Source organism: Lycorma delicatula, chromosome 2 (genome assembly GCF_047948215.1).
Source record: "Lycorma delicatula isolate Av1 chromosome 2, ASM4794821v1, whole genome shotgun sequence".
In the NCBI taxonomy this organism is placed as follows: Eukaryota; Metazoa; Arthropoda; class Insecta; order Hemiptera; family Fulgoridae; genus Lycorma; species Lycorma delicatula.
In genome coordinates, this window is record NC_134456.1 from 102,268,545 (window position 1) to 102,289,095 (window position 20,551).

Consider the following 20,551-nt stretch of genomic DNA (forward strand, 5'->3'; position numbering starts at 1 on the left):
CAAGAATGATTTTGTCGACTTTCACTTAATCGTCTTAAAAAAATAAATCTACAACTCATGATTTTATTACAAAGGGAAAGGGTTACAAGTGACATTTTTAGAATTGCCAGAATTTAAGAGCCCATGCTAGAGGTCTCAAGGATTTTTTTCCTTAAAAACTTAATATTGGTAGTAATTTACATCTCTCCCAATACACCTTCCAGGAGATCATTTGTTTTCTCCACAGAATATTACTAGCATACACAGTTTATGGTGCTATGCTATTTATGGTGAGGATTTACACAAAATTTGTATGATTCTTAGTGGTGACTACAGTATTTGTTACAACTTTGCTTTGCAAGAAGCTCAACCATTAATCAATTTCAAGATAAACTGAAATTGAAAATTAATAACAACCTTAATGAAGGAACTACAGTCGATGCAGTATTTTCAAGATACCTGGATCAGCTTCAGTGTAGAGTGTTTATATATCACATTTTACTCATCACAATCTATTGTATCATTCTTTAATTGTGAAGATACAGAAGCAAAAAAAGTTATTATTTTTCATTAAAATGATTTTTTATTAATTATTTTCTGTATCTATTTTTATAATACTGTGCTCTTATAATCTCTTTTATCTCAATTCATTGTATAGATGTTTCACTTCAGCTATGCGACGTTTCATGTGCGCAATCTTTTTTCTTAGTAATGCAATTTTTGGGAGATGTATTATTTTATCTGTGAAATTCTTATTTTCAGAAAATGCTGAAATATCAAAAATGCTTAAAAAACTAAGTTCCATTCTGTTACATCCTCACCATCCTTAAATCATATTCAGTAATGTTCTGCCGAGTTACCAGTTTATGTTTATGCTAACCACCTAGATATTTCTTAGTAATTCATGCTTAGATAATAATAGTTCATTTTCCTTATAATGTGAGTCCATCCCACTCTCAGATACTTTTATTTTATATTTAAATTGCTGTTATGGTCTTACCTTAGCTTTATTGGTATTCATGTTACATTTATAAGTTTATTTAATTTTTTCACTCCCTCCATTTTACCTATATTTAACTAGCATGGTGTAGTTGTGGTTTTCTGTCTTTTTGATGATAGTTTCATTTATTTTAAAATGAATCCAAGTTTCATCACAAGTTATTAAGCAGTCTAAAAAAGCATTACCTTCTGCAAAAAGTTCTGTACAAATGTGAATTCAGGGATCTTTGTGATTTTAAGTCTACCATCTTTTAACCTACCTCAAACATGTTTTGTAATAATTCAGGTTGTCGTGGATAATGGAATGGACAGTGCTGAACCTCGCACTACAAATTTCAGCAGTTTCCCAAATTTTTTTGCTTCTGTTCTTAAGACAGTTAATGCAATTTTGCAACATAAAATTTACACGGTCAATATCACATTTTACCATATTGTTTTAAAATCCACATGTGAATTTCAACCCATTTTACATTTCAGAAAATAAAAATCTTATCACAGCATGCTGTTCTTCCATGATACACTTTTCAAGTGGATCTGACATTTTGAAATAAAAAGGTTTATAATGATGGAAATTCTGTTTCTTATAACACAGATTTACTACTTTGCTAAAAAATAGATAAATGTCAGTTATTTTTTTTATTACTACAAAAGCATTATCCACCTCTATCAAATCTGGCAGCAGAACTGTTTTCATCTAACTTAGCACAATATCTCACTATATGAGGAAGAACCTTATTATTCTAATATATTCATTTCTAATGAATTAAGAGTCAATTTAAATGATCTTACCACCAATTAATTATAAGTATAATTAAAACATTGTCTTTCACAAAACCAACTCTTTTAATGAGTTTTTAAAAATAAATATATATATATATTTTTTAAAACATAAACATATACAGATAATTTCCATTAACACCTTTAAATTGTTTTATGTTGTTACTTGTATTAATGATATTAATACAGTAACTTACTTTTTTTAATACTATTATTTCAAATATCTTTTTTGTGTTTTAATATCAACTTGAGTCTTTCTTTTTTTATAATCGATAGCGTATTTTGTGATAATGTTCTGATTAAGGTTCTACCACATTTTCCCTCAATCCATTTAGTCAAATGCAAGTCATTCTTTTTAATCCACAGAATAGCACAATATCAATGATGCAATTTATATAATGTATTATTGTGTTCTCTTAATGATTGTTTATTTTTCAATTTGTAATTTTAGGATGCTAAAAGAGATGAGACTGCTCGTAGAGCTTACAAAATATTAGCAATGCTTCATAGTGATTTTGCTGAATTAGTAGAAATGGTAGAAGAGACTGGTGCAATTTTAAGAGAGATCAGAGATTTAGAAGAACAGGTATGTTTATTAATTGTTAAATCTCTTCTGATAATCATTATTGTTGTTACTATTTTATGAGAAAAACATAGTGCTTTTTTTTAATTGAATTTTTTTATGTAACTGTATTCATAGTCTTTTTCTGACAATAAAGATTAATTTTAATTATAGACATTGCTTGCAACTGCCCCTTCATCCCTTCATACATTATACTAATTTTTCTACACGGTTAAATTTTCTGTGGATACAATGCGCTATGGTAAAATGCTTGATCTTGTTTATGAAGTTTTAATTTTTTAACCTAATATAAGGTATTTTTTCAGATGTGAAATTAATTTGAAGAAAATGATTGTGTTAGTAATACACTTCTAAATTTATATAACATTCTATGCTGATTCTTTTTAATGTAAATGTAAATTTGTATTCAATATCAACCGAAACTCAGTTTGTATTCAGTTGTATAATTACATCAAAAATTATTTTAAAAAAATTAGAATTCCCTAAACTATCACTGTTTTATCAACAACAAAAAAATTAGTTGTTTTAAATTTATGTCACTGCAGTATGGGCAGCAGAGTTGTGTGTTTGTCCGTAGCAGAGTTTCAGGATTATAAAAATGGTGATAATCCTAAATTTTATTATTTTTTGTAAAATAATTGATTTTGTTGTAATTATAGAATTGAATATCAATTGATGATGCAGGATCTCTTGAAAATTGATTGTTGGTGTTAATTTGTTAAGTTTATTGACATGACAACATCTTATAAATCGATGAACACCGGCAGCAGGCACGAAAAATTGTCCCGTTCCGCCTGAGCCGAACCGTCGTGCAATGGAATATACTATCATGTCAAGCAGGTTTTGGCAGGCTTTTCAAAAACAGCAATTTCATGAATTTGTATTATGATTTCAATTTCATCGTTTTAAATTGACACTTTATCAACATTGATTTGATTAAAGTTTATTTCTATAACAAATTGTTCATAATTATTTTTGAACAAATCATTCAATTTAAACTTGCAAAAATTATTAATATTAATTATTGTTATTAAATGAAATGAAAAATGGAATATTAACATGTTTCATTAGCTAATTAAACAATCGCTTAGATTCAATTTGTTTGTTTAAATAAGTAATTTTTTAAAACATCCAAATCATGGATGAATTTAATTAATTGGTATTTTCATCTAGCCCAACGCCAGTTTCTCAAAAAACATGTGTTTACTTCATAAGGATAATAAGTTTTTTTTGCGACATTACAGTTTATAAACAATAAGTAAGAAGAAGCAACACCAGCAAATATGAGAAAAAAGAAAGAACATATTTACATGTTTGAACATACTGCCTGTCAAAAAATCATAAAAGTTTTTCTTAAATATTTATAAACAATAAATAACAACAGTAATAATAATTGCAAAATAAATTAATAAATTTTACTATCGTAATTCATTCATTCAATATCGTAGCAGATCTTAAAACAACTATTCTCGATACAAATAAATCGATACTGAAAATACTGTGGATTCACTAATACCCTAATAATAATAATAAATAAAACACAATAGAAAATAACAAAAGTATAAATAATGAGGGTTTAAAATCCTCATTATTTATACTTTTCATTATTCAATTACTTTACTTTTATATTTTTTCATTATTTATTCTTTTGAAGGATAAAAATAATGAGGGCTTGCTTTCATTTAGAATCGTAAACATGATTTTTTTTCGGCCTTGTAATTACAACTAATCATAGATATAGGCAAAACACGTGAGTCAAATCAAATAGTAAACAATAATGGTCAAAATTAGAAGAATTTTGAATCCTATATTTCCTCCTTAGCGATTTATTGATTTTGAAGCTAACTTCTCTTTTTTTATTGTGTCATGGAAGGTTAGTTTCATATTATGATAATTTGTTTCATAAACTGGATATAATATATAACTAATAAATAAATTAATTTAATTTATATTTAAGTTTCCAGCTTACGTATTGAGTGAATTTACATATGGATATTATAGATCTTAATGAAAATGTTGAGAGTGTGCAATCTTTAAAAGATGCCTAAACCGATCTAAACCAAATTTAATTGGAAAGATTTGCTGCTATTTTTTTGCTTTTCCTTGATCAATTTTCATCATTCAAAAAAAAATTTTACTCAAGAGGTAATCAATTGGACACCTAATAATCCCATTCCTAGACTTCGCCCGCCAGGGCAACCCGCTCGGAGGACCTAGCTGCAGAACCGTGCCATAGGGACACCCTGCAGCTAGTAGTTCAATAACATTGTCATGCTCAAATCTCGTGCGAAACATAGTTCCACACAAACCAATGTTTTTTTTTCTGTTTATTATGTTTTGGTAGTTTAGTTTCAATTGATATTGAATTTACTTAGCACAGTGGTCAATATGTTGATGAAATTTGTATTAATGGTTGTTTTAACATTTTGTACCAGTTGAATTTAATATCATCATGCTGCACAAATTTGTTGCCTGTTTAAGATATTGCTTCAAAAGTATGTAAATCATTTTAAACAGGAAATGAATTACATTCAAAACTTAATTTTAATAACAATGAATGAGAAAAGATAAAATTGTGTAATACTTATCCTGTTTTATTATTCTACATTTGTAATATTTCATAAAAAAAATAGTTAAAAATTTTTAGGCATGAACAATACCGATTAATGTTTTTTTATTTTATTTAATTTGAAATAATGTATTGTATTACACTTTCTAATTAATATAAATTTTAAGAATCACAATGATCAATTAACTACGAATCCTTATTGAAATCTCACTACATACTCAGTAATGTTTTCTTATTTTAAATTATATAAAAAGTAGTTCATTTCACAAAGTTTCATTTAAGTATAACAAAATTCTTGTAAATAAAAAGTATGCTACGATCAACATGGTTAAACAAAATTGCATATGAATATTATATTTTAAAAATTAATATTTTTCCATTTCAACTGCATCACTGCTGATGCTACATTAAAAGTGCATCATTTTAAAGGATAATTTTTTTTGTCCCGTACTACAAATTGAAAATGTAGGATGTGCTACTGTTTATAGAGTTTGGTATTCCATACTGGTTAATAATGCTATGCAATTTTCCTAAGTCTATTTATTTTTAAGGGTTTTAGCTACTTTAACAATATAAAACCAATTTCTGTAATGAAAAAATTATTTTAAGATAAAAATAAATGCTTGATCATCATTATGGAAATGGGATGGTGGTAATTAGTATCTTTTATAATTACTATGCCTATGTAACATGATGAAATATTTCTACATTTTCTAAAAATAAATAAATTACAATACCTGAATTTATGCTACAGAATTTTCAAGCATTGAAATACTAATGTACAGTAACTTAAAATGAAAACAAAAAATTAGCGATACTGAATTTTTCATAAAATGTACTTTCACATAAACATTTTTACTAATTTAAAAGCAAAATTTAAAAAACTATTTAGTATGAGATTTTTTTTAATTATTTGGTTGTTGATTAGTGTTAGAGAGAAATTTTTATCATAAAATATGTAGTGTATTGGGAACAGCACAAATGGTTTGCATTAGTCTTCTTGTGCAGAAAATTGCCAGTTTGAAGTTTAACCAAATTAGTTTTTTAATGCTAACAGCTGCTCTCAATAATATTCCCAGTCATCATTCGATTGTTGTTGGATTATAATTAATTACATAAACTCTTGTCTGGCAATCTGGCTGTAATGAGCTACAGATACAACATTTACAGGATTGAGGGATGCAGCTGTCTCCTGGCTCCAAATGAAAAACGTTGCATTATACAGAATGGTAATAATGCAACCATTTATGGTAACTCTTAAATAATTTTCAATCGTTAAACATAGAAAAATGAAATTTAGCAATCCCTTCAACCTCAAAACAATCTATTTTTTTATATGAGACCGACCACCCCCACCCCAAGCTCGTGTAGGAGGAACTCAAAAAATGTAAATTAAAGAGTAGGATGTGACAGATCATATTAAAGGGTATTGCAAAACAAAAAAAAATACATAAAAAACTTCAGACTTCTGCTTTAGCCAAAATGGTGTGGTTGTTTAATATTTTTCACAATTAGTTTCCTAAGTAGCCACTGCATACCCCAAGTTACTACTTGGGACATGGATATGAGGTTACTACCTCATATCAAAAATAGATTGATTGTTTTAGGTAGAAGTATTTGCTAGATTTTATTTTTTTTAGTGTTTAAGCAGTTATAAATAGGTGCTAGACAGTACTTTTAAAACAAGGTGTGAAAAATATTATGGTAACCAATTTAGTTAGTGTTTTGAAAGCCCAATGTTTTTTATGTTAATTGTTGATTTTGATTCCTTTTAAAATCATGTTACAACCCTGTACGTTCCAATTCAAATTTTTGAGTTGCTCACCGCAGGGGCTTGGCATATGGTGATTGTATGTAAAAAAATAGATTATTTCAAGGTAGGGAGGCACATTTGCTAATTTCTTTTTTTTATGTTTAGTGGTTGAAAAAACTATTTAAGAGTTTTCCATCTATCCCTTTTTAATATCCTGCATAACTGTAGACTTGTGGATTATCATATGAATCGCTCAGAAAATAAAAATTTACTTGCGACAGAAATTAATGTTTTAAAACCTTTGTAGAATTATAACCAAATATATTCTGTTTCATAGTTGTTTGAGGAGTGGGGATCATGCAGAAAGAGGACGAATGAAAATAATGAACTGTTGAAAAAGATAATTAAGATAGCCTCAAATCAGGAAATGTCTCCTGCCTGCCCTTCTGTATACAGATTAAAATAAACATTTAAAGGGATTTACTTTCCTCAGCACCTGCATAGGTCCTTATGGTTCAGTTTTATTTTGGTTTGGCTCGTTCCATAGATTAAAATCTTTTTTAAATTATTCATTTAATTTGTATGTTATTAGAAATTCTTCTAACTTTTAAGTTTGAGTTGTTGGCATATGTACAACAATCTTATCTAAAACACACTAATTTATCATGTCTGTTCATGACAGAGAAAGTTCACAATAAAAATTAAGTAAAACTACAAACTGTAACTTATACAACTTGCTTTAAAAAGATTTCAGTTGCTCTTCAAGATGGTCAAAATCTTTTGCTAAAGATGTTCTGTTTAATTAATATTGGTTCATTTTTAATTTCAGAAGTTGGTTATTTTAAACAATTTATCAGTAAAACATAATATTACTTTGATATCATAGCAAGTTTATTTATTAAACGTTACTATTATTATTTGCAGTTTGTATCATTCTTTTGATTCTTTCAGTGCTTTATTGTGATTTGTTGCTACACTCTTATCTTTCTCTAATTTTACAGATTGAAGTAGAAATGGCAAAACATACAGCTGATAACTTGGAACGCATCATGGCCGATTTACAGCAAATGCGAAGAGAAACATCTGCAGTGTCCTCAAAATCTCATTCAAAAACATCTTCATGATAGCAAAAAATCATCATTATTATTACTACTATTGTACTATATTGCTAGTACGATGTTAAATGAGCCAAAAGGTACTTGATATCTCATCATATCATGTACAGAAAAATCAGTATGATCCTGCTAAGAGGAATGATATTTCTTTAAAACCTGCTATTATGTAGTCAAGAATAATAGCGACAAAACTAGCAAGTGATAAGGTTGAAAAGATTGATTCCAGGGCTGATATCTGGGACCATTTGATTGATACTGATAGGAATTTAAATAAAACAAGATATATTTCTACTGTTAAGCTGTGTATAGAACGTATGAGGTCTGTTCAGAAATAACTGAACATTTTTAATTACCCACCAATACACCAACAGAGATATTTAGTGACATACGGTTGGCAGGATTGTGTTCCGCATAACCTCCTCTGTAACCACATGTTCTTTGATTGTTGATATCTTATTTAGTTTTCGTGTTATTGTTATTTGAGTGCAACGTGTGGAACTGTTGTAATGATTTTTGTAATGTGTGAATTTTGGTCATTCAACTTTTGTCTCTCAATGTTGTAGCCGTAAATCCAGCTTTCATCTCCCAGCTTATGATTTTTTACATTAATGTTTCATTGTTATCAGCTTGTTCAAGAAGTTTCCAACAAATATTCACTTGATGTTCTTTCTGCTGTTCGTTCATCAAATGAGGAACAAACTTTGCTGATACTCAATTTTGCTGTTCAGTTTTTCAGTCAAAATGTCATGGCATGATCCAATTAAGATGCTATCCTCTTCTATAAGTTCTCTCACAGTCAATCGGCAATCTGTTCACAACAGATTGTTGATTTTCTGAACGCGAGTGTCATCATTTGAAGTTGAAGGCCCTTCTGGTTGAGGGTCATCTTCAATCGGCTGACAACCAATTTTAAATCATGAAAACCATTCGTAACATTGTGTACAACCCAAAGCATAATCTCCTTAAGTTTGTTTCAAAAGTTGAAATGTTTCTATAAAGGTTTTTCCCAGTTCATACAAAATTTTACATTGTATCATTGCTCCTGAAAATCACACATTACAGAAATCACTACTAACACTTAAACATATTGCACTCAAATAACAATAGCACAAAAACTAAATGAGATATCAACAATCCAAGAACATGTGGTTACAGAGGAGGTTATGCAAAACACAATTGCTGCCAACCCCACTTCACTAAATATCTCTGTTGGCACATAATTAAAAATGTTCAGTTATTTTCTGAACAAACCTCGTATTAAAGGTAGCCCTCAAAAAAGAACTAATATCAGTAAAAAAATTAATAATTATTCTTTACTCTTTTTTAAAAATTTTCAAAAATTATCAGGGAAGATTAACATAAAACTTAATTCCTTAATAGATTAATGTTTTTAGCGCTAGGAGCAGCAGTTGTGAAAGTTGTGGCCTATTTGTTGACTTTTGCAGAAGTTTTTTTTTCAATTAGATTTCATTATTTTCATATATAAATGTATATGTGTAATTTTATGTATCATTTTAAATCTAATCTCTTGAATTTTTATTTAACAATAGCCATTTAATGTAATGTCACTCTTGTTAGAATTGAGAAAGCTGAAGTAGAAAAAATTAAATATGCAGATGAAGAAATTTGTTTTTAAAGTTGTATTGAAAATTTTTCCCAAATACATTGGGAAGTGTTAAGATATAACTGGTTCAGCTAGACTTCAAACTCCCATACTGGACACCAATATTTTAATGTTTGTGACTAAAAGTTTATTGAACTCTTAGTCAAGTTTGGACTTTTCTTCTTTGGTTTTATGCCAACCATGTTTGAAAATTTAGTCTCATCTCTTTAAATTTAAATATATTAAAATTCTCTTATTAATAAGCTTGTTAAATGCTTTATTGATATTTAATAGAGTTGTCAAGTAGCTGGACAATTTTTCTAGGAAAATTCTTAACTATATTCTGTGAAGTTCTGACAATTAAACAGTCCATTGCATGTAGTAAATTGTTTACTTTTATTTAAGAGTTCTCTTTATCTTTAAAAGATTAATCGCCTTCCTTGTTATTCATTACATTTTAATTTATCCCATTATCACATTGGAAAAACCTTTTATGATATGTCAAAAAAAATTATCATTTCCATAGTTTTCCTTTTGTCAAAGGATGAAGTAAATGTTTAATAAGAATTATATTACTTTTAAGACTTCTCTGTGAGTAATCACCGACTGGTACTTCATTTATCTCCTGTTTAATAGTTATCTTTTTTAAAGATCTTTCTCAATAATTTTAGATAGTTTCCAGAGGTTTTATGTGAACAACTGTTTTATTTATTATTTTTTTTTTTTTACTTACAATAAAATTACATATATCTTTATTCCCTGTTGTTTCATGAAAAGCAATTCCACCTGAATTTTTTAAGTTTTGGGCTCAAGGAGCGTGTTAGTATTTATTCATTTAGCTTAGCAAAATGAATGTTAATATGATTCTTTTTGTTTCTGTTTATTGAAAATATTTAATGTGTTAAAGTCTGTAATAATGTGTTTAAATTTATTCATCTTTATAAAATCAATTTTTTCTGTGACATTAAAGTGAAATCTAGTGAGCTTGAACTAATTGTGCAGCAAACATTTAAACTGTAATTTCTCCTTTAGATGCAGCTTTTCAGGAAACAGAAAAGACTGATAAATTAAAAAAAAAAAATTAATTAAATTTATTGTTTTCTTCTATCACAGTGATCATAATTAGATTTGCATACATAATTGTAATCTATGATACGCTAGTAATTTAAAAAGTTCATTTAAAATTTGGGGAGGTAACATGTCTTGTTTGAACATAAAGGAGAAAGCATATTTTTTGATTATTTGAAAAATGGGAAAGCATACTTTAGATGAAATAAATAATAATTCCTCTTTAATAACATTATAACAATAAACTACAGTATAAATTTATGTAAAAAATAATAATTTTAGGGTAAATTGTTAGTTAAAGTTCACAAAATTAGTTAAATTTTAAAACCATCGTCTTCATCCAAACAGTTTCAAACTTCTACTTTTTCATTGCAATATGGTGGATCATAATGTTCTTTTACCATCTGAAAACATCAGTTTGATTTTGCCATTCTTCTCCATACATTAGTTTTAAAAGTTTTTCAATATCTTTTCTATTTTCTTCTGATATGGGATGATGAAGTGGTAATTGTTTTAAAACAACTCTCGTTACATTGGCAGTTTTAACCGCCTTCTTAAGGAGTTTTATACCAGTATGTTCACGAAGATCTTCACATATGTAGTTTTTAAAGTCTTTAACCTTCACTACATCTTATTTTTCCCCAAAACTACACTTTTTTTTTATACATGCTTAGAAATGTTCGGTAAATTTTGGAAATAAGCACTAAGTGATGTATCAAAAAATTCCCAGTCAATTCACATTACCTTAACACTCCCAACTTTTCTGTAAATTTTATCATCTTTCATTGGATATCAATATTGGGTTTTTTAAAGAATTTTTTCTACATATCCAAAGACACAGTCCATGGGGAGAAAATTGCACTCTCACTGGAAAATATAAAAATACATCTTCAGTGCTTGAATTTAACGAATACAGGAAAAATTTATTAGCATTTGAAGAGTTATGTTATTCTTGTTTTGAGAAATACACCCATTGCTGAACAATCTCAAAATTTTCTTCTCTTGAAGATCTATTTTACTTAAATGACAAAGATAAAGCAGATGAAATCCCTTTGCTTCCTTTACCTCCTTCCTCTTTCATCCACATGAAGAAAGTGTGATTTAATCCTCCTAAATCCATTGCACATAAACTACAGAAGCTTTTAATTAATGCCTCGAGTAAAACGCATCTTGAATGTTTGTTCTGGGAAATTTTGAATTTGTTGCTGCTGGTCAAAATAAAAAGTAACTGCTAATTCATCTCTTTCTTCTTTAATAAAAGAAGAAATAAGAGCCATTTGCTCTTAGCTTTTGGATTTTTTCAGTCTTAACAGTTACTCTGTAGAAACTGGAGGTAACTTTTTTATCTTCTGATCCAAAAATTAATTCATATTTACAAATATCTGTTTGAACATTGCAAAATGAACTTTGTATCCATTTTCAGATTTTATTAATGATTTCATGAAGCTTTCTAATTCTTAACACACAATGCAAATATATCCACTTTGATTTTTTTATGACTACAGTGACTTTCTGAAGCTCTTTTATTTTTTGTTGATACTCAAATATCTTTTTCTGTTCCCTCTTGTTTTTTTTTCATTGTTTTCTTCAGCCTATACCTTTATAAGAATATTACACAATCATGTACAACCTACTTAATTATAACTAAAAATTTATTTTTACAGACAGAAATCCTTCCACCAGCAGCAGATGTAATAAAGAGCAAAGAAAGCATTCTGTAAGCCTATAGACTTTGATCCGTTTTTATTTGGGTTATTTGCCTACATCAAATTATATTTTTTTATAACAATTAATGCTGAGATAATAGAACCCTGTCACTGTTTGTCAGGAACTATATAGAGTGTCTTAATTTTTTGACATCTCGAGGCCTAACTTTCGAACACAATAAGTTTTTATTTGAATGTTTACAAATTTGAACCTGCAGGTGTTGAATAGCTCATTATTTTAATCTGTTCTACCTTTCCACCAGGTACCCACCTCTTTCTTGTTCCAGTCATTTACAGTAACCATCTACTATTTCCTCAGTCACAAAATACTTTTATTTTGATAAGAGACTCCAAAATGACACATCATATTATATTATACTGAACACCAAGAAACATAAGCAAACTTTTGTTATTTTATTAGTCTAGTGAGTGTATTTTACTATTAGTGCACAGCTGAAAGTCAGCTGATCAGTTTGAATACTTCTGATTGGCTGCTTGGAGGAAACTCTATTTGACTGAATGCTGTAGTTAGAGAAAACATTTTTTGATTGAAACATCAATTTCCTTGTCAGTTTTAAAATGATAGAACACATGTTTTAACTGAAAAAAAGTTAGTTAATTATGAATCTCTGTAATATGAAGTATGTGAATATTGTGTAACTCAATTTTTAATTTTTTGTTGTGAGAAAACAAGGTTTAAATGTTTGCTCCTCAATTATTCCCAATCAATACATATGGATGTTACAATTTGTAGCGGTTTGCATAATTTATTCTGTTCACCAAAACTAATTTAGTTGTATTACATATCAAGTTAAATATGAAGAAAAGCTTCATGTGTTTTATATAATATAAATAAACAAACAGTAATAAGCAATAATATATTTTTTGTAAAAAAAAACTTCTCCATTCAGTGTACATATTTGTAAAATCTTGCTGCTTAAGAATAATGAAAGGGATCATAAAATTATTTGTATTTTTTGAGGGATTAAAAGACCTAGCATTTTGTGACACTTCAGTCATCAAGGTTATTTTGCAGTTACCCCAGTCAGGATAAAGAGTTGCCCGATCAAGTCTCAGACTGTTCTCTGCATCAAATCATATCAACAATGGACCAGTCTATATTTCTGAGAATCCTTAACTTGACCCTAGCAGGCCTGATATCACAAAACTGAAAACAAAGAAGACAAAATCAAGGATAAGGAAAAGCAATGTGACTGGTGTTGGGAGGATTTGAAACTATAATCATCCAGAGGAAAGTTCAAGCACTTTCAGATAGCAGGTGCTCATCCATTTATAATCCATAAGGACATTTTGGGCATTTTTACACAAGGTATTTTAGACCAGTGATTTTCCATTGACCAGTTTAAGCATATGTGTCTGAAATGTCATCCAACTTTCATTGAAGAATGATATAAAAACCATCAAAACATGAAGTAATAAGTGGTAACTCAGCAAACAGCAATGTTAGCTACTTCATGTATGTTTGATTGATTTACATATTTTTAATAAAATCAAATAGATAAAACACAGCCACAGTCAGATGTCATCAGCTAGTAAACCATTAGTCGGAAAATGGACACTTATCATTCAAATGTTAGTAATCATTTTGATGTAAAACTTGATTATTCATTCATCTAGTTTCAACAGGTGTATAAATATAATTACTTTCGTTCTTACCTTTGCCACCTGTCTTTATCATCTACATGGTACTACTAGTCAGTCAGTTTTTGTAGTTCTTGTTATTGCTTTTTGTTTTAATTTATTCTTTTTTTTGTTGTATAGCTCTCTTACAAAGTAATGTAACATTTTATTGTCACTATCACTCTTCTCATTTAATAGCAGAACTTTTAGATCTTATTAATGATACATTAAACACATTCGTTTAACAAAGAGGGTTCATATTTTATAACCAGAGCCCGGTAAGTCATAAACACAGACCATGTGCTTTCAATTGAAATATCAGTGATTTCAATTATATTTTCATTTGAATAAATGTATCTTGGCTTTAATGAATTTATTTTATATCGTTCTGAATATTTTTTTTGTATGAATTTTTGTGCTAAAGATAAAAACAACATATTTTTTAATGTAGAAATCATAATTATTTTATATTAACCATGTATTCTTTGTTGTGGTATTATTTTATATTGCAGTGTAGTAACTATTGAAATTAAGCTTGGGGTTAAATTTTTAAACTTACATTAAGTACTATTTTTTGTTTCAAACTTGTATCACATGTACAATAAATCACACGGATGAGGGCAGTCACATTATGTTAGAAGAAATATTGAAAATATTAGTCATCTGCAGATTTAAGTAACTTCACCTATCAAATTATGTTTTCCAAAAGTGGACATTTCTTGGTGCACATCCTGATATAAAAGAAGGTAATAAATGAGATTAAGATAAGATGATCCAAGAAACCAAAGCGTTACAAAAACTATAAAATTATCCTTTCTGGAAACATGTCTAATGGAATGGCAAATAATTTCATGCTTTGATGTTGTCATACTGGACAACTGGATTTAAAAGTCTTAAATCTTTTCTCATTTAGTAGTAGAGTAGACTGTTCTCGTATGAGAAAAGTCACATCCGTATTGTCACATTTTCCCATGATCGTGTGATTTATTTAATGCACATCATTCTGTATTTTAATAACTATTATTTATACGTTAAACAATATTAAATAATTATATAAGAGTAAAAAATACAAATTTTTATTATCTATGTAAGATATGAAATGTGGTCCAATTAGTGGGATAGGATGAGGCAAGCAGAAATTAAATTCCTCGATACCACCTTATATTTCTATTATTGGTGAAATTGTTTTGGTTATTTTTGAATTGTTATTCTTTTACTGTCTAGGAAGCAAAATATATATTTTTATCTATTTATTTTATATATCAATTTATTTAAAATGTATGTTTGTCTTATTTATACTTTATATTATAATTTATTTGTAATTTTACAAAAATTAAATCTAGACTCAGAATTTTAAAGAATCTCACTTCATAAATTCTTTCAGAGTTTTTGTATATAGTTAGAAGAGATTTATATGCGTTTAGTTAGAGAGTATTACTTGCTTTTATTTATTTTTGATATTTCTATGATAATTATTTTGTTTGATCAATGTAAGTTTTGTAATGAGCGGGCAGGCAAATATTGCACATTAATCTTTTGGATTCTGTTATTAGCAGCTTTTAGTGTCTTGTAATAACTTGCTTTGAAAATGTTCTATTCTCAAAAATAAATTTTTCCATTCTATATCAGTTTATAACAAGACATGATTCAGTAAAAACATCTTTCTTTTACTGAAAATTATTTTTTTGTAATATTTATTATATATATATATATTTTTTTTTTTTTTATAAAGGTCAAAGTAAAAATTACTTTTGTATATTTCTTTTTTCAACAATTTTTTCTTCATAGTATTTAACTCTCTGCTAGTGGCCTGAACTTTTATGTCAACTTAAGTGATGTTGGTCTCAGACCGATTATATGAGGGAAGCTTTTTTTTAAATTTATATCATAATATTACATACACAATTTATTTACTTAACTTTATTTTTAAAAAATGAACATAAAAAAACAGGAAAATGGAATTTTAATTATAGCAAAAATAAAAATAATAACTTAGTTAACAGAAATTTGTAAAAAAGTTTCCATTATTAAAACAAATAAAAATTATATTTATGTGAATCAGTATTTTTTTCTTTTTAAAACAATATATGCGTATATAATTTGGAAAGTTGTACATAGTTTGTAAAATGTACATTTTCAATTAAAATTAGTTTAAATTTTTTTTAAAATGATTGCATTCAAAGATAACTGAATAACCATTATAACTGATAAACTATTAACAAGAAATGCATTTGATATTGATCACATAATAAATTTTTAACTATGAATTTAAATAAAATTCTTTTTTGCTTTTATATCACTGATAGCCTGTTCCTTTTATTTCTATCTAGGCCACATTATGTGGCTCAATTCCTAACAATTGGTGTTCTATTAAATATTTTTATATTTACATATATTTTCAGCATCTACAGAAAACCTGTATAATTGATAACAAAATAATGCATAGCTTTTGGTTCAAAATCTTTTATAAAATGCGTGCTAATTTTTAAAAACCTGGTTTACACACAAACCAAAATAATGAATTATTGCTTTGCTAATTTGATATTACAGTATACAAAAATAGTTTTTTCTCATGTATTTTGAAAATGATTTTCTTAATAATTCCTTTAACCTGATCAATAGTTATTAGTTATATAATCAGCTGTCATTGTAAATTAACAGTAGTAGCAGTTTGTAATAATGTATAAAATCATTAGAATTACTGGTATTTATATGGTTGAAAGAAGTGATGGATGGATTCTCCAGAATCCATCCATCACTGAAAAGAAGTTATGTAATTATATTTACTCATACTAAAACTAAGTAAAGAATCATAGAACTCGGAAAATCTTTTTTTCATTTCTAAGGAAATTTTAACTCAACATGCTGAGATTAATTAATAAGGGCTTTCTTAGAAGAACAAAACACCATATTACAAAGAGAATTAAACACTGTAATTGTAACAACAAAGCAAAATGAAATATATGTTTTAAACATGAGTTGCCATGATTTTAACATTAAAGTACAAATATTTTAGGGTATTCTGAAGACTGTTGCATTCTGTGAACTAAATGAAAATAAATAAATATATGTGAGTGTATTATATATATAAATATCTTAATAGTGTGTTGACTTGTTGAAATCAATTTACAGATATTACAATTACCTAAAAATGTTATTAAGCAAAAAATTTAATTTATTTTATTAGATTACATAAGCTAAATTATAATTATAAGTTGAAAAGGTTTTTGTTAACTTTTAAGCGCTGATTATTTTCTTTTGTGAAACTTACAATTACTTATACATTTTTATGATAGGTCAAAATAGCTTAAACTGGTAATTTTGCTAGTTCATTACAAAATTTGCCTACTTCTGTGATGAAATGGTAGAGACTGCCTTTCATTGAAAGTTTATATATTTAATTCCAGCCAGGCTAGGCATTTTTTCCACATGTGCAAAATTTATTTCTTATAAAGGCTTATAGTTACCAGATAGGGAGAAAGAGAGAGAGAGAATATAAAAAATAAGGAATATGGTAAATATGAGCGTTTTATTTTTTTTAAGATCACTGATCTTGCACAGTCTAATCAAACAAAATTTGTAAAATATTAGAATTCAAAATTAGAATTAAAATATTATAAACAACATAACATTTATAGTTTAAAATATTATTTACAAACATTAATCTAATATAATATTCAAAATACAATAATTTTTTTTATTGCATTAAAAAAAATTTGATAACACAAGGTACACTAGATACACTATGCAACTAATTTGACCTTGATGACAAGAAAATTAAATATTACAGCACAAATGATGTTTTTACTGCATTTATAGAAATAATTTATATATTTTTTGTGGGGCCACCATGAAATTAAACTTAGTAGCCCTTCTAGGATATCAGAACTGATCAAGAGAATATAATCCACTTCTCCCCTCAAAAACATGTTCTGTTTGACACTAACTTTGTCAGACATTGTTAATATCCTCCCTCAGATGAATATTGGCTGTGTTAGAAAATATATCGAGTACTGTTTGGAATTTTAACATTTACTGTTTTCTCTTTTAGGCCCTTACCAATGGTTATTTTCCACTCTGCATTAAGGTAATATAAAGTTTGCTTCGCACTATATCTCAGTCTTTCTTATAGCTGTAACATATGGTAAAGCATTTGAAATACAATAACACTAATCAAGAGTTGTGTTCTCTGAAAATAATTATGTTCATTATACATCTAAACATCTGTTCATTCTGTGATAAACAGAATGAAGGAGTCACTTCCAAAGCTAATCACCACCTGGATTTTAGACAATCTGGCTTCTAAAATTAATTAATTTGATGTACATGTGTTTTTACATTACATATTATAAATTTACAACTTTCTTGATCTTTATACTGGTGGTTTGGTTACTCAAACCAAGACTACCTGGTCTGGTGGATTTCCTCAATTGATACCCCTTTCTTTGAGATTACAATTTCCTTATATATTGTGCAAATGAGTCTCTGACTGTATGTTCCATGAATTTTTAGTATCTAATTTTTTAACATCTCCCTCTTGTACTCTTGGAAGTATCGTAAAAAAGTTTCCCTTGGTTACACAAACATAATTTTTTTTCCCTTTCAATTCATAATTTCTATACTCAACTTAATATTGCTATTTCTATGTTAATGTGCATTTGTAAAATTATAATTTTTAATTTTGTTTAATGATTGCGTCTATTCTGGTTATAGCATTGTTTATCTCTTCTAATAAAGGTATACTTTAAAAGGAAAAATCAAAAAATCATGGTAATCTTAAATAAGAAGTTAGAATTTTGCTAAGGTTACTTTTCTGCTTTAATAATTTCATAAATTTTATGTAACAGTATTAAAATTTAACATGGTTAGTGAGTTTTTTGTTTTTTTAAATTTTGCCTGAAGCTTACCTTGACTGGTATAATAAAAGCAGGTTCAGAATATTTTTTGAGTTTGATTTTTTAGACTGAACTTAATGAAATTATAATTATTATACATACGTACAGGTGGGGTTTACTGTTATGTGAATTATGAATGATTGGTTTGTGTGCAAGTTTATAATCATTTAAAATTTGATTTTAAGTGATTTTTTCTTTTTTTAAATTTAAAGTGTTAAAAGTTTTTATAGTTGAGTTAAATACATTCCTTCTTCTGTAAACAGTAAGTGAGCGAATTTTTTTTAATTGTAAATTGTATACTTTCATCATAAATCTGGCATGATCAGCTGTTTTTTTAATGATAATTGCATGTGATAACCAGTTTGTGTATATGCATGTGCACACACACACTCATGCTTGCACATGAATATATTTTCACAGTCACATGTGTGCTATATGGTGCATATAATTATTTTTTTTTTAAATACAAGCTAATTACAAAATTATCAATTACATAAAGTCATATTTTCTGTTTCATGTATATGTTTTTATTTATAGCTTTATTTTTGTTAGTTATACTGTCTGGTATTAGTTTTTTATTATTCTGTTAACAATGTAGTATATAGTTTTTGTACGATTATGTAACTCACTGGAATTATATGAAAAGAAATGATAATTTATGTATATATATTGTTATTTATGTTTAACATAATAAAAAATACTCATGTTAATTAAGTTATATTAATAAAAATTATTTATTTTGAAGTTATTTAGTAGAGCATTAGCAAGTAAAATAGAAAAAAGATAATCTTTATTTTTTGTTTTGTTTTTTATGCATTAAATAATTTTTATTGTCATTTTTTTTTTTTTAAACTTTCATGTATAATTTTTGTTTTGCTTATTTGACCACATAGGACCACTAATCAATTTTTGGTTCGTTTTCTTTGGACTTTGTTGGCTTGTTATTTCTGCCAATATTTCTTCATATTCTCAGATCTTATTCCTCTTTGTTCTTTCATAATCCTCACATTTCTAGACACTAAGTTCATGTTAAAATATTTCTAATTTTCTGTTTATCTGTTGCATCTTCGATTTTCAATCCTTCTAGGTCTCTTTTAATTTCTGTAATATATCTTCTGCCAGATTACATACTAAGTGCTCTGGTTACAAATTGTTTTAATTACTGATTTTCCGGCATTCTCATAATGTGAAGAAATGGGAATTCTATGTTTTTCCATCAAACTGATAATATATTCTTATAAACAGTTCTTTTTATAATTTTAGTTTTATTCATATTTTTTATAATTTTTGTTTATGTATGTTCTGATAATCCTACGTTCCTGTTTTAATTGTTTGGTCATTTTTTCCTTCATTTTTAATTCTAATTACCGTTTCACAAGTGTAAAGTGCTTTTGGTAAAATGTCTGCTCTATAATGTCTTTTCATGTCTGTGAAAAGAACTTGGGTGTTTCTCATTGTTAGTGCTGTGTTATTCCAAGAGAAATTTTCTCTTAATTTATTATCTATTATTTCACCCAGGCATTTAAATTTTTGTACTATTGTAATTTCTTTACTGTTAATTTTATTTATGCATAATGGATTTAAGTCATTTTTTCTGTTTTGTCATATGAAATTTAACCCCGTGATTTTTTCTAAATTTATTATTTGATTTTTGGCTTATTCCATATTATTCATTAAAAGGGCTAAATTATCGGCAAATCGTAGACAATTTGTCCTTTTTTTCACCTTTGCCGATATTTATATTTTGTGGATTTTCTTTAAACCATTTTTTTTAATGATGAAATCCAGAGCAGTATTAAATAATAAAGGTGAAAGCCTTCTCTTAATCCAGTTTATATGATAAATGGTTCGGAGATTTCTCCT

General features: G+C 27.5%; 1 protein-coding gene across 1 annotated transcript in view; it reads left to right on the forward strand.

The window, feature by feature from the left end:
• Positions 1–8,161, forward strand: part of LOC142320227 (coiled-coil domain-containing protein 22-like) — a 51,342-nt gene extending 43,181 nt beyond the window's left edge. The window contains exons 10-11 of the mRNA XM_075357925.1: positions 2,207–2,341; positions 7,662–8,161. Coding sequence (XP_075214040.1) covers positions 2,207–2,341; positions 7,662–7,784 — 258 coding nt within the window. The 3' untranslated portion in view covers positions 7,785–8,161. The remainder of the gene's footprint in view (positions 1–2,206; positions 2,342–7,661) is intronic.
• The last annotated feature ends 12,390 nt before the right edge of the window (positions 8,162–20,551 follow it).